This window comes from Pocillopora verrucosa, chromosome 4 (assembly GCF_036669915.1).
Source record: "Pocillopora verrucosa isolate sample1 chromosome 4, ASM3666991v2, whole genome shotgun sequence".
Lineage (NCBI taxonomy): Eukaryota > Metazoa > Cnidaria > Anthozoa > Scleractinia > Pocilloporidae > Pocillopora > Pocillopora verrucosa.
Window position 1 is genome coordinate 12,045,574 of NC_089315.1, and position 12,706 is coordinate 12,058,279.

At 38.3% G+C, this 12,706-nt stretch overlaps 2 protein-coding genes across 2 annotated transcripts; both read right to left on the reverse strand.

The window, feature by feature from the left end:
* Positions 1-3,007: 3,007 nt before the first annotated feature.
* Positions 3,008-5,285, reverse strand: LOC136280500 (octopamine receptor beta-2R-like). Its single transcript, XM_066165800.1, has one exon. It carries the CDS (start codon positions 4,867-4,869, stop codon positions 4,000-4,002), a length of 870 nt encoding a protein of 289 aa, XP_066021897.1. The 5' UTR covers positions 4,870-5,285; the 3' UTR covers positions 3,008-3,999.
* A 3,556-nt stretch (positions 5,286-8,841) lies between these two features.
* Positions 8,842-9,940, reverse strand: LOC131796053 (trace amine-associated receptor 8a-like). The gene has a single exon (XM_059113706.2). It carries the CDS (start codon positions 9,820-9,822, stop codon positions 8,893-8,895), a length of 930 nt encoding a protein of 309 aa, XP_058969689.2. The 5' UTR covers positions 9,823-9,940; the 3' UTR covers positions 8,842-8,892.
* Between the last annotated feature and the right edge of the window lie 2,766 nt (positions 9,941-12,706).

Sequence of the window (12,706 nt, forward strand, 5' to 3'; positions counted from 1 at the left end):
AGCGAGTAAATGATAGTTAAAATAGAGGTGATGCAAATTCAAGAGAGATGCCTCAGCGAGACATTTTCATTTCCGTAACGATAATTTAAAAGGCTTCCAAACAAACTTTGAAATATTATTTTAACAAATATCTGTCACAATCTGACACCTGTCAATTAGAGAGCGCGTAAGTAAAAAAAAACCTAAGAACATTTGAAAAACAACGGAACTAGTTGGTAAGGACTGTCACGACAATGTTTTATTAAAAAATAGTTAGTGCTCAAACGGAAAGTATTATTCACTCTCATCGACGATTCATTCATGTACGAAGATTTGCCTCTGTTCATTAAGTAAACGGCGAGGAGAGTAATTGTGAGCAAATTCAATTTTTTTATTTTGAAGTTGTGAGAGTTTGCTCGTTTGTTTGCTGCAATGGCGTGTGTAAATCTGGTCTTTCCTTCACAAAAACTAAATTCGAATGGTACACTCCAACGGGACACAAAGGGATTTAATGCGGCCTGTTCTCAAATTAAAAATTCCTTCAGTTTCTGTTGTGCAATTTACGGTACAAATGTTCAAATTGAACGGACTTGGAAAGACTCACCGAGAGCGTATATTTGTTGTAGAACTTAAATTAAAACTTCGCTCGCTCTTTCACTGCGAACAAATTGCTTGAGAAAATTCAGGTATTAAAGGAATGAAAGTTCCATCGTTCAGTTTAACTGTAAGAAAATACCTCACATTTTAACTTTCTAGGTACTTTTTGTGAACGATTAAAATTAATTGCAGACGGGTTTTAGGCCGCTTGTCAACCAACATAATGACACTATTGTTTATTCAAATTAATTCCGAAACCAATATTTTTCTGTCAACCAAAGTGATTTAAGTGAGAGAAAAGAGAGGATTCATAAGTTATTCATCGGCTTGAGGTAGTGACCGACGTGTTTTCTTAAAAATACTGCCCAGCCGGAAAAACGAGAAATGTTTATCAAAAATGGCAACGAAAGTTGGGATGTATTTGGCGACTCACGAAAGCGTTACCGTGGCCGGTGGGCAGATATAGGAAAATATTGACCGGGTAAAGAACCAATCAGATTGCAAGATTCGTTACCGTGCCCTCTCAAAAAAAAATAAATCGCGGTATTTTCGCCTTCCTTTTCAGGATTTTTATGGTTGAAATTTTGAAATTAAAATCTCGGAACTGAAATGGGGTTGCAAACGAAAGCTTCACCCAACTGCAGTTCATTAGACCATACTCAATCTACGAGGTGCAGGCTGGAAGGTTTCAATGAAAGGTTTGATTCTTTTTTTTTTAACCGATTATTTCAGTGTAATAAGAGTATAGGCGACAAAAGATTGTGCTTGATTCATCGTCGGCAGGCCGGCTTTATCAAAAACAGACATTTCCCAACCAATGAAATGGGAACCGGGGGTTTACTCAGGCTGTTTTTTTGGCAAAATTCAGGCTCAGTCTCCATAAGATTTTCTCATATTTCAAATGGGAAATTTCTTATCCCTCTAACACGGTTTTCATATACTTTTCAACTACTTCTTGAAGACCAAGTGTGAAACCTTACCCTTACGCGTGCGCTTTAGAGCCTCGACGGCGATTTGTGACTGAAGCGATGCCGAACTTTAACCTGAGTATCTGAGCAGCAAGGGAGGTTATGGGTGCTGCTTAGCCGCGACAGCGAGTGCCTGATGCAAGCTTCGATAATAGGGTTCGGTCGGGGCACGCTTCATTTAAAGAATTTATTAAAAAAAATTTAGGTCATAGTCCTTATCATGCTTCAGGCCTCTAAAGGAGCAACTGACTGAGTTGAATATTATTTAGCCGTCATTGTGACCTCAAAGGCCTTGACATAAGCTTTAATCAAAGGCATGTTTCGTTAACGCAGTTTCAAATTATAGGTTATACTCATTCTTATCATGCGGCAACTAGTATGCGTCACTAAAGATGTAATACTGGTCAACATTAATAACAACGGAGACTCTCTTGCGTAACTGAATAACAAATCATGGTTTTACTGTGTATTTGTACCACTTCGAAAGTCGGCTGTTATTCACTTGCTCAGAAATACTCAGTTCAACAAAAATTTCAAATGCCGCCTTTCAAAAGCCCGGAAGATTTTTCATTCGACAGATTATTTTTATTAGCAGAACACCGAGCCTGATTTCCGACCACTTTGCGTAATTGGTTAAATTAAAACAATAGGAAATGAAACTAGCTTTCATTTCTTTTATTCATCGTTCGATCATAGCATTTTCCTCCCTGAATTGTCCCGAAAACAATTTAGGTGAGCACCAAATTGTTTGGAAGGACCTTAAGCTCTTCGTGTAGCGATTTCAAGTGAAGTTTTTTGTTTTAAACTTCAAGTCAGATGGTATTTGAAGTAGGATGCCAAAAAATATGACGAAGACGATCAATGCCTACAACAGACTCTTCGCCTAAGACAATTATCATCAGTCAATAGGTGACATTTCGCACGTAGAGAGAACGACTAACGATTTGGAACGAACTGATTTGTTTAAAGTTTTTAGTCTGGGAATTGAAAAATACATTTTAATACTAACAGTGTGTTGCATTGGCTGAAGTGGGAAAAAAAATTTTACTCGTTTTAAGCTCCGTCGCTTTGCGAGAAAATTCACCCACCAGAACGAAATGGTAATAACCTCTTGAAATAGCAATTAATTTATTGATAGTTGCGCTTTTTGTGATTTTATGCAAAGCAAAACCGATTAAAATCACAATACATAAGATAAAGAAGGCCCTTTCAAGTTCAAAATTCATGTCTAACTCGCCGGCTTCTTGGTTTACCAAGTGACAAAAACAAAATACTCAAAAATATTACTTAAAGTATTGGGTTGGCGGAAAATGTAGAGAGCAAGGACGGTAATGAGAAATAAAACTTTGATAACATGGGCAAGGATTAAAGGATACTCAGCACATCTACCATGCTTATAAATACTACACAGATGGAAAATTTATTTATCAGACTACAAAAGGCATAAATACCTCTATCAAACCGCTGTGTAAATTATTTACTAAAATTAGACGTCTATCTCATTATTTGTTGATCTTTTTCTGATGTGATGACACTTGATTTTTTAGTTATGGAAATTTCGTTCGTAGTGAATTTTAATAAATTTAATTCAAATACATGTGTCGGTACTTGTTTTCAAATTTATTGATTTTGGATAAGAACACAAGCAAAGAAAGAAAGAAAACACGAGAAAAAAGAGAGATTTTCTGTCAAAGGATACAATTAGTCCACTCGTGTTCTTGACTTCCCTTGACCTGACCTTGACAATTATTTAAGAGAGGCAATTTGTAGCTCTTCTAGAACCATTAGTTAAGGAGAGTTTTATCTTTGCGACGCAAGATGGCACAAACCGACACTAGTGATGATGGTTTGTTTAAACAAGATCTTAACAAATTTTAATAAGATAAGTCTTAGAATGACAGATGACGCGTCAATTGAGTAAATAGTAATAACCTCAGATTCTATCTTCGTGAATAACTGTTATAATGGCGATGTTTAGAGTGTTAACACCTGTTCGTTAACTCTTCAAAAATCAGACAGAGTGAATCGAACCATGCAGCCCATAGAACTGTCTGATTATGGCTGAAATTCGTCTTATTAAAGTCTACTTTCTCATCGTCGCCCACCTATAGATACTGGAAAACAAACGGCACATTAACATAAAAACAAAAGTTTTTTCTTTGTCGAACCGGTTAATAAATATAACATCCCACGCTCCGTTCAATCTATTATCTACGGACCGAATCTTATCGTAGTAGAAACTCTCTCCACTTTCATGATGAAAACGTGAGTCAATTAAATACTTTTGACGCCGGGACGTAAAGGGACACGTATCTCACCAAAATACCTCTATTTTCCATTACCATTGAGATCGTCGGTTACTTACGTTACATACGCAGTACTTTCTAACTTATATACGGTATAACCTTTTTTGGTATAGCAAATCACCAGCATTATGGAGAAGTCTTTCACTGACTTATTTTCGCCTTCGAATGAGCTTTGTAAGTTCCCTCTTTATGTCCTTTTTCAAACAAGCGTAGACAAAAGGATTGAACGCAGAATTCAAAATCCACAAAGTAGTGAGGACATGTCCTCCTAGTTCAGGAATATTGCACGAAAAATTAATGCACAAAATCAAACCATTCGCCGTTACACAGCATCCCAAAGAGAGCAAGACTAAAGCAATTATTAAAGGAGCTGAGTTTGGCTTTTTGTGTCTGCGAAGCGGGGCGGCGTCTGTTGCAGCCGTGACTGATTGGTCGGCTTGGTTGCTGTGCGTGAGTTCGAGATGTAAGGCAGCTTCTCGGCGCGTTTGCTCGCGCGTCGCAACAAGGATGCGAATGATCGCGTAAAGTAGAAAAGTGCAGGACAGTATTTGAAAAACAGGGATGCTGATGAGGAACAGGACTAATAATGCCGTGTGGGAATCTGTAACGTAATATCCCACAAAATTTGAGAGTGATAATGCAAAGGCAATTAACCATGCTGTCATGACAATCAGTCTCGTGTGTCTCATCGTTAAAGAGGAATGGTATTTCAAAGGCCGAACGATGGCGAAGAATCGATCCCAAGTCAAGATGCAGAGATTAGAGACCGATGAATTAAGGGAGAACCAAAAAAAGGCCGAGACCAATCTGCGGTTGCATGATTCATCACAAAAGAATGCTGGTGGGAAGATGGCAAACCCAACCAAAAAGTCGGCCACTGCTAGGGAAAGAACGAACCAATTGGCAGAGGAGTGAAGTCGGCGAATTACAATCACCAGAACAATCACAAAACCGTTGCTTGCTACTGTTGAGATTGTGAGGAGCCAGCCGATATAGTCAAACACATTTCCGACTCTCATGTTAACTGGACGACGATCTGTTTTGACACATTCAGACGTGTTTTGGCATAATGGAGGCTTACGACGGAGGATTGTAGCTGATCCGTTTTGATTGACTTAGAGGACGAGCATATCTTTACATGTCCTTTGTACCTCACTGATGCCTTATTCAGGAACCAATATAGCAGTGATCTGGGATGGAAGGACCTAGATGAAAGACATTGAATTGCATATAAGTTATCGGTTCAAAACATAGCTAGCATTTGTTATGGTAATCATACTATGAGTTGCACGCTCTCTGATTGGTAGAGAGTTCAATAATGTATTAATTTAATTGCCCCGAGGAATTGATCATAAAACTGACGCACAAAGACGACGAGAAAAAAAATATGGCTTTTTTCGAAAGCAATGTTAGTCACTTTATAAAAAAATACCCACTTTCCTCTTGGCAGGAAAATAATGTGTAGAACAAAAAAGACTCTTAAAAACTGACAATGCAACGCTGTACCAAGACTAAAGCAGCTACTTGAGCCGCCTTTTCGAAATGAGTGATACAAACTTATTCTCACCGCAACGATTATTGCATACTTCTAGTTTCAAACTTTTCTTATATACATTCTACACCAGATTTACTAGATAACACCAAATTTAGACATTTGAGCGCTAAGTATGAAAGTTTGCAGCAACCGTAGAAATGTCGGAATCATTTTTAACCTTCCTTTGAATTTTTTGATTATCCAGGTCGAACTATTTTTTTGAAATAGCATGTACCTGATATGTGTCACTTACAGTCTACTACTCGTTGTGAAAGGGGTTACATAGAAAATTTCTTCAGTCCAGTAATCAAGATGGTTGCTTTGTTGAAAATTTTTTTAAACGCAGAATTGAGGCAGAACAATTGGATCAATATCAGTATCTGGGCAATTGCCCACCTACCCCTCCCTTAACCCAACAACAGTCAATTGATAACAAGTTAGGGTTAATGTTGGGTTAGGGGAGGGGTAGGTGGGCAGTTGCCCAGATACTGATATTGATCCCAACAATTTATGTTTATTAAACGAACATTTATGATTGAAGTTGTTAATCTAAACTGGGGTCTCCCTCAGCTGAATTAACTTAAACGAATTAAAAACAGGTGCTTCTCGCTCTGACGAAGGGCTAACGCTCGAAACGTCAGCCTTTAAACTCTTTACGGTGGCCAATTTACGTTTTCAATAATACTTAATTACCCTGTTATACTCTCCTACTGACGCACCACCGCAGTTTCTCAAGAAACTTACCCCGTTTACACTTCTCAATATGACTACATCTCTAAGAATGATAGTGGTAGGCAAAGTCGTTGGATATAAGGGGAGCCAATTGAATCGACCCAATAACACAGCTTACTTTTCACTTCACGAGGAGCAGGGAGTGTACGGTCGGCGAAGACAACGAAAGAGCCGAACCCGGTTGTCCGAAGGTTGGATAACGCTATCCACTGGATAAAACTCTATACGGTGGATAACGTTATACGTTTTGCTATCACTTATCCACCATAAGTGGATAAATTGCTACCTTGTTGGCGTCCGTTGAATGGCTAATTCCTTGTTGTTGTATTTTATCTCTGTAGTAATATATATGGTCCATGGGATGAAGCTGTTATTGAAGAAGAGCTTGAGGCAAAGCAGAAATAACTACAGTCAAAGTTTTATAGGCTTTCATATTCTCCTGACATGTGTATGTGGCAATTACACATTCCGTTCCAACTGTCAGTTCAGGAAGTTGCCTAGAAACACCCCTTCTGTAATTTAGCATAAGCCTACCTTCCATATGTTTGGATGTGAGAAACTTTTGTTTGCATGGAAGCAGTTTCTCCTTGCACAATGGCACTTAGTGAGAAAGCGAAAAGATGATATTTGTTGTTGCATGTTATTTCTCATGGCAAAATTACTAAAATGACAGGACTTTATGTGCTCAACCTATTTTTATTGACTTGAATCCAAGCTATTAAATGAAGGTTGTTTAAAATAAAATTACAGAAATATTACTTACAATGTACTGTTATATTTTCATTTCTATGTTACTCACAGTACATCATTTATTGACAAAATTGATTTTTCATCAGTTTCCACTTAAGAATTTTTCCTGAAGGGAAGTTTTATTGTTCTAGCTGAAGCTTGACATAAGCTTAAAATGAAACTTGACTCAGCTTTTAAAAAACTTTAAGTTATTAAATGTTCTTGAAAAGTGAGGAAATAACCTCAAGACTGTCATATACAGGGGCGTAGCCAGGATTTTTCAAAAGGGGGGGGGGTCACACTGTGTCAAACAGAGGGTACTCACCAGATTTTCATGTCGACCTCTATGCCGTGTTTTACTTAATGCGACAAAAAATGGTTTACTAAGGGGGTCACAGGCACCCAAGGATCCTCCTTGTCTAGGCCATTGATGTACGAGTTGCAAGAAGTACACAAAGATATTTTCCACCAAATAAGACATATCAGCTGAAATTTCCGTCTTGTTCATTAGGTCCCACCCTTTCACCCTTAGGAAAACTATGAGAATTCTTATTTTTTTTCCCCCATGCCATTGAACAAATTAATTTTTTAACGGAACCCTGTTAGATTTCGACCACTTTCTTTCTGTGGCTTGGTTAAATGAAAATTCTCAAACACTCAATCGATGATCATCTTGTAACTCATCCCACTTGAAAGCAAACCGAAAGGGATGCCCCGTTTTCTAACAAAGACAGGGAAATGGGACAAACAGCTTGCGTCACGCTGGCCTTCTTTCGCCAGTTCTTACGCTTTGCTGTTTGTGGTGTCCTTCCAAGGATTCATGACAGATCTACCGATAGTGTTTTTCACTTTTTTTCACTAAGCCTTGTATTCGAAACTGCAAACTTTGATTGTACCCTCCAAGGTTATCATCTGATTGGTCAAAAACAGTCTCTTAATGTAATTTATTTAAGAAAAATTTCGTTAAAATGTTACCAGCTTTTCAATACGAATTGAATGTTTTCTTGTTTGTTAACCTCGTTCCTTTCAACTTAATCCATAGGTAATTTAAAACTGTACCTTCGATCCTTAATCCGCCCGTGGGCATAGCTTTTTTTTTTTTTTTTTTTTTTAATTTTATTTTTATTTTATTTTTTAAATTTTTTTTAAATGTTTAATGCCCTACTCTGATCTGGGTTTTGAGGGCCACAGAGTCATCAGTGTCTTAGGGCTACTGTTAAGTGTTTTACCCTCTCTAAATAAAGCCTATTACTATTACTATTATCTCGCTCTGAGCCAATCAGAGTGCGCGTTATATCGGCCTCAAGCCTAAGCCATTTAATGAAATATTTTCCTTTTCAGATACTTTTGTCTGTATTCTGTAGTTATTCCCATAGTGTGTCTGCATCAGCCGACAATTAGTTCAATTTAACCTACTTAACAATGAATGATCTACCTCGGTTAATAAATGTATTTACATTTAACCTTCGAAACTGATTATGATTGTGGAAAGCCACCTGCCAGGTGATAAAATAGGCAAAGCTCAAATTCTACTCCACATTTCAAAGTCGTGAGACAAGCATTGTTCAAGACAACTCCTGTTAAAAGAACCGTTCAAATTCGAACAGATCTCCTCTTCCATTTTGAAAACTCAGTGGTGATTGTTAATATCCCATGAAGAATATAATTTTCTGATTCATTGAATTTCATTTATATTAAATTGCATAAGAAAACATGTATGTGAACACTTAACGCTAAGCCAAATGCTGTGCATATTAATACTTCATTTTGGAAATGTCGATGCAGACCTCGACTACAAAAACGAAAAACTTAAAAAAAAGGAACGCTCTCTTACTCGTCTCTTTTTCTCGTGTTTTGATCGCAACGCAAGAGTTTAATCTTGGTGATTTGAAATGTTCAATGCATTTACATAAATCTACATTACAAAGCATTGTCGCTTAATTCAGAATTTAGATTAGATTGAACTGATGTTAACGCTCTGTCGTGTATTAAAAAACAAAAAGAGAAAAACTAGTGAACTCTTATTGTTTACCCATTATACCAAGGTCTACGTAGAAGTATTTAACTTAATTTTCCATTTGCGAACGAGTATTGCTAGTTCTCTCTTGATATCCTTTTTTAAACAAGCGTAGACGAAAGGATTCACAACGGAGTTCAAGGTAAGGAGAATAGTTATCACCTGTCCAGCTCTTTCGGAAACATTACAGGAAAAATTGATGCATAAAATTAAACCGTTTACCGCTAAGTAGCATCCCAAGAAGAAAAAGACTACAGCAACGATGAATGGAGCTGAGTTCTTCTTGTTGCGTCTGAGACACAGTGCGTTGTCTTCTTCGTCAGTAAATAATTGGTTGCAGCGCAGTTGAAGTTGTATTATCACTTCCTGCTGCTTTTGCTTGTGTGCTACCATAATGATGCGAATAGCTGCATAAAAGAGCAGCACACAGGACAGTAGAAGAAACCCAGAGACAGTAATAAAAAATAGGATGTTCAATGCTGTGTCGGATTTCGTCACGTACTGTGTCACCAAAGTTGACGACGAAATTGTGAAAGCAAGCAACCATGCTATCACAATTACCAGTCCAGGGTGTCGCTTTGTAAATGAAGTGTTGTATTTTAAAGGGTGAACGATGGCGATGTAGCGATCCCAGGTCAAGTTGCAAAGATTCGAGACCGATGAGTGCAGGGAAAACCAAAAAAATGCCGAGACCATTTTCAAGTTGCACTTTTCTGCGGTACAAAAATAGGCCGGTGGAAATAATGTGAATCCGAGCATTGCGTCGGCCACTGCAAGAGAAAGGACGAACCAATTGGCAGTGGAGTGAAGTCGACGATTTAAGGCTATCAGAACGATCACTGAACTGTTCCCTATAACTGCTGTGATTGAAAGGAACCAGCCGAAAAAATTAAGGGCATTTTCCATATCACTGATCTTCAAGAAGTAAAACATGTATGATGGCCTGCTCGGCAATGTCATACAATATCTTTTGTTTCTTAAAAACAAATGTCCGGAAACATAAGTTATAATATGGGCCTTCTTGGGCAATTTTAAGTTGCTACAAATACGTCATGCGGTTGTTCGCGTTGAAGTTGATGTTTCCACTACCCGTGTGGCAATGAACGCATCCTGGGTAAATCTCTTACGAGTAAAATATTGAATTGTAGCTTAATCAAATTATTCAAATCGGTAACTCCAGTCAAAACATATTCGCTGTTGAAGGGGGGTTTTGTATAATTCATGACTGCTGTCATGAATTATACGTAATAATTATTATGGTAAAAAGCTTTAGCTAACCAATCAGTTTCTCAAGTAGAAGAAGCTATTGTTGAAGAATTCAAATGCGAAACGCTGTTACCGTAGTCGTCAATCATTCGCAAACCTATAGTTATGCTACACGGCATATTTAAATACAACAAACACAGGTCGGAGAAACTTTTTTTTCTACGTACAATAGCATAGGAAGTTTGCCGTTTTGTGAGAGACAATGGATTAACTAACTAGATAGCAAACTTTCTGTCTGAGTACAATAACGTACAAATGTTGAAAAAATTTCGACTTCTACGAACCACTATATGAAGGTGGCATTGGGATTTTCGGTTTTGCGGTTTTGGCTATTTTTTAGATCGGTTTTTGTGCCAAAAAAACTTCGGTTTTTCGGTTTTAGTGTTCATTGCTGTTTGCGGATTTTCCGCTATTTAGCATTTGGTTTTCGGTTTTCGCCAAAAATACCAGCGGGATTTCGGATTTGATATCCGATGCGGTTTTCTGTTTTTCCTATTTGACCTATTTGGGTTCCGGTTTCTCTTCGATCTGAGTGGCAATTTACGCGCCTCCACTGATCTCGAATAGCCGCTAAACGCAAATGTTATTGAGAAGACAAACCAATTGAAATATTGGGAGCGAGGGAACCTCGCCTCTGTTTCACCTTGGGAGAGGAGGGCACGGCCACACTTAGGCTAATCCCCAGGGGATTAACGAGTCTTGAATTATGCCCAAGACTTTGACCATCTGTAGGGGTTCACGCGTCTTGAATGACGAATATGGTGCAGCAGTAAGACAGTGCAACAAGAAACAACAATGGCTAAGCTCAGAACATTGCTAGAGTTTCTTTATCAACGCCACCTCGAAGTTGGTGACCAAGTTACAGGCCACACGTGACTGATTGATTCAACATTCCAATAGAATCTCCAAACTTTCAGGTCTTAAATCGCAAATGGAAATGTTAGATTAGGGGTTTTCGATGGAACCTTCCAGAGCTATAGCTTTTTTGCAACTGCAAAATTGCAATCCTATAGAGGACTTCTGTGCGAATTTCCTCCGGAGAGACCGCGCTCGAGGTCCTCGAGAGAGCTGCGGAAATAAAGCCTATCATTTAAGCAGATACTAGAAAATAAGAATGCCAAGTCCATGGAATTCACAAATGATGAAATTAGTGTAGTTTACTCTGTACGCTCCACTTGTTACCACTGTGTCGGATTGATCAGGGTTTGAATAACTAGGATCTGAAAATGTATCGGTTTTTACAGTTTTGCATGCGGTTTTGATCGAATTTTTTTTCGGTTTTTCGGTTTTGGATGATTTTTTTTCTACGGTTTTGCGGTTTCTAATAGTGTAAATCTGGTCTTTCCTTCACAAAAACTAAATTCGAATGGTATACTCCAACGGGACACAAAGGGATTTAATGCGGCCTTTTCTCAAAAAATTCCTTCAGTTTCTGTTGTGCAATTTACGGTACAAATGTTCAAATTGAACGGACTTGGAAAGACTCACCGAGAGCGTATATTTGTTGTAGAACTTAAATTAAAACTTCGCTCGCTCTTTCACTGCGAACAAATTGCTTGAGAAAATTCAGGTATTAAAGGAATGAAAGTTCCATCGTTCAGTTTAACTGTAAGCAAATACCTCACATTTTAACTTTCTAGGTACTTTTTGTGAACGATTAAAATTAATTGCAGACGGGTTTTAGGCCGCTTGTCAACCAACATAATGACACTATTGTTTATTCAAATTAATTCCGAAACCAATATTTTTCTGTCAACCAAAGTGATTTAAGTGAGAGAAAAGAGAGGATTCATAAGTTATTCATCGGCTTGAGGTAGTGACCGACGTGTTTGCTTAAAAATACTGCCCAGCCGGAAAAACGAGAAATGTTTATCAAAAATGGCAACGAAAGTTGGGATGTATTTGGCGACTCACGAAAGCGTTACCGTGGCCGGTGGGCAGATATAGGAAAATATTGACCGGGTAAAGAACCAATCAGATTGCAAGATTGGTTACCGTGCCCTCTCAAAAAAAAATAAATCGCGGTATTTTCGCCTTCCTTTTCAGGATTTTTATGGTTGAAATTTTGAAATTAAAATCTCGGAACTGAAATGGGGTTGCAAACGTAAGCTTAACCCAACTGCAGTTCATTAGACCATACTCAATCTACGAGGTGCAGGCTGGAAGGTTTCAATGAAAGGTTGGATTCTTTTTTTTTTAACCGATTATTTCAGTGTAATAAGAGTATAGGCGACAAAAGATTGTGCTTGATTCATCGTCGGCAGGCCGGCTTTATCAAAAGCAGACATTTCCCAACCAATGAAATGGGAACCGGGGGTTTACTCAGGCTGTTTTTTTGGCAAAATTCAGGCTCAGTCTCCATAAGATTTTCTCATATTTCAAATGGGAAATTTCTTATCCCTCTAACACGGTTTTCACATACTTTTCAACTACTTCTTGAAGACCAAGTGTGAAACCTTACCCTTACGCGTGCGCTTTAGAGCCTCGACGGCGATTTGTGACTGAAGCGATGCCGAACTTTAACCTGAGTATCTGAGCAGCAAGGGAGGTTATGGGTGCTGCTTAGCCGCGACAGCGA

What these genes read in the sequence shown, in the direction of transcription:
- LOC136280500 (XM_066165800.1), bottom strand. Translation starts at nt 4,869, where the DNA reads ATGAGAGTCGGAAATGTGTTTGACTATATCGGCTGGCTCCTCACAATC.
- LOC131796053 (XM_059113706.2), bottom strand. Translation starts at nt 9,822, where the DNA reads ATGACATTGCCGAGCAGGCCATCATACATGTTTTACTTCTTGAAGATC.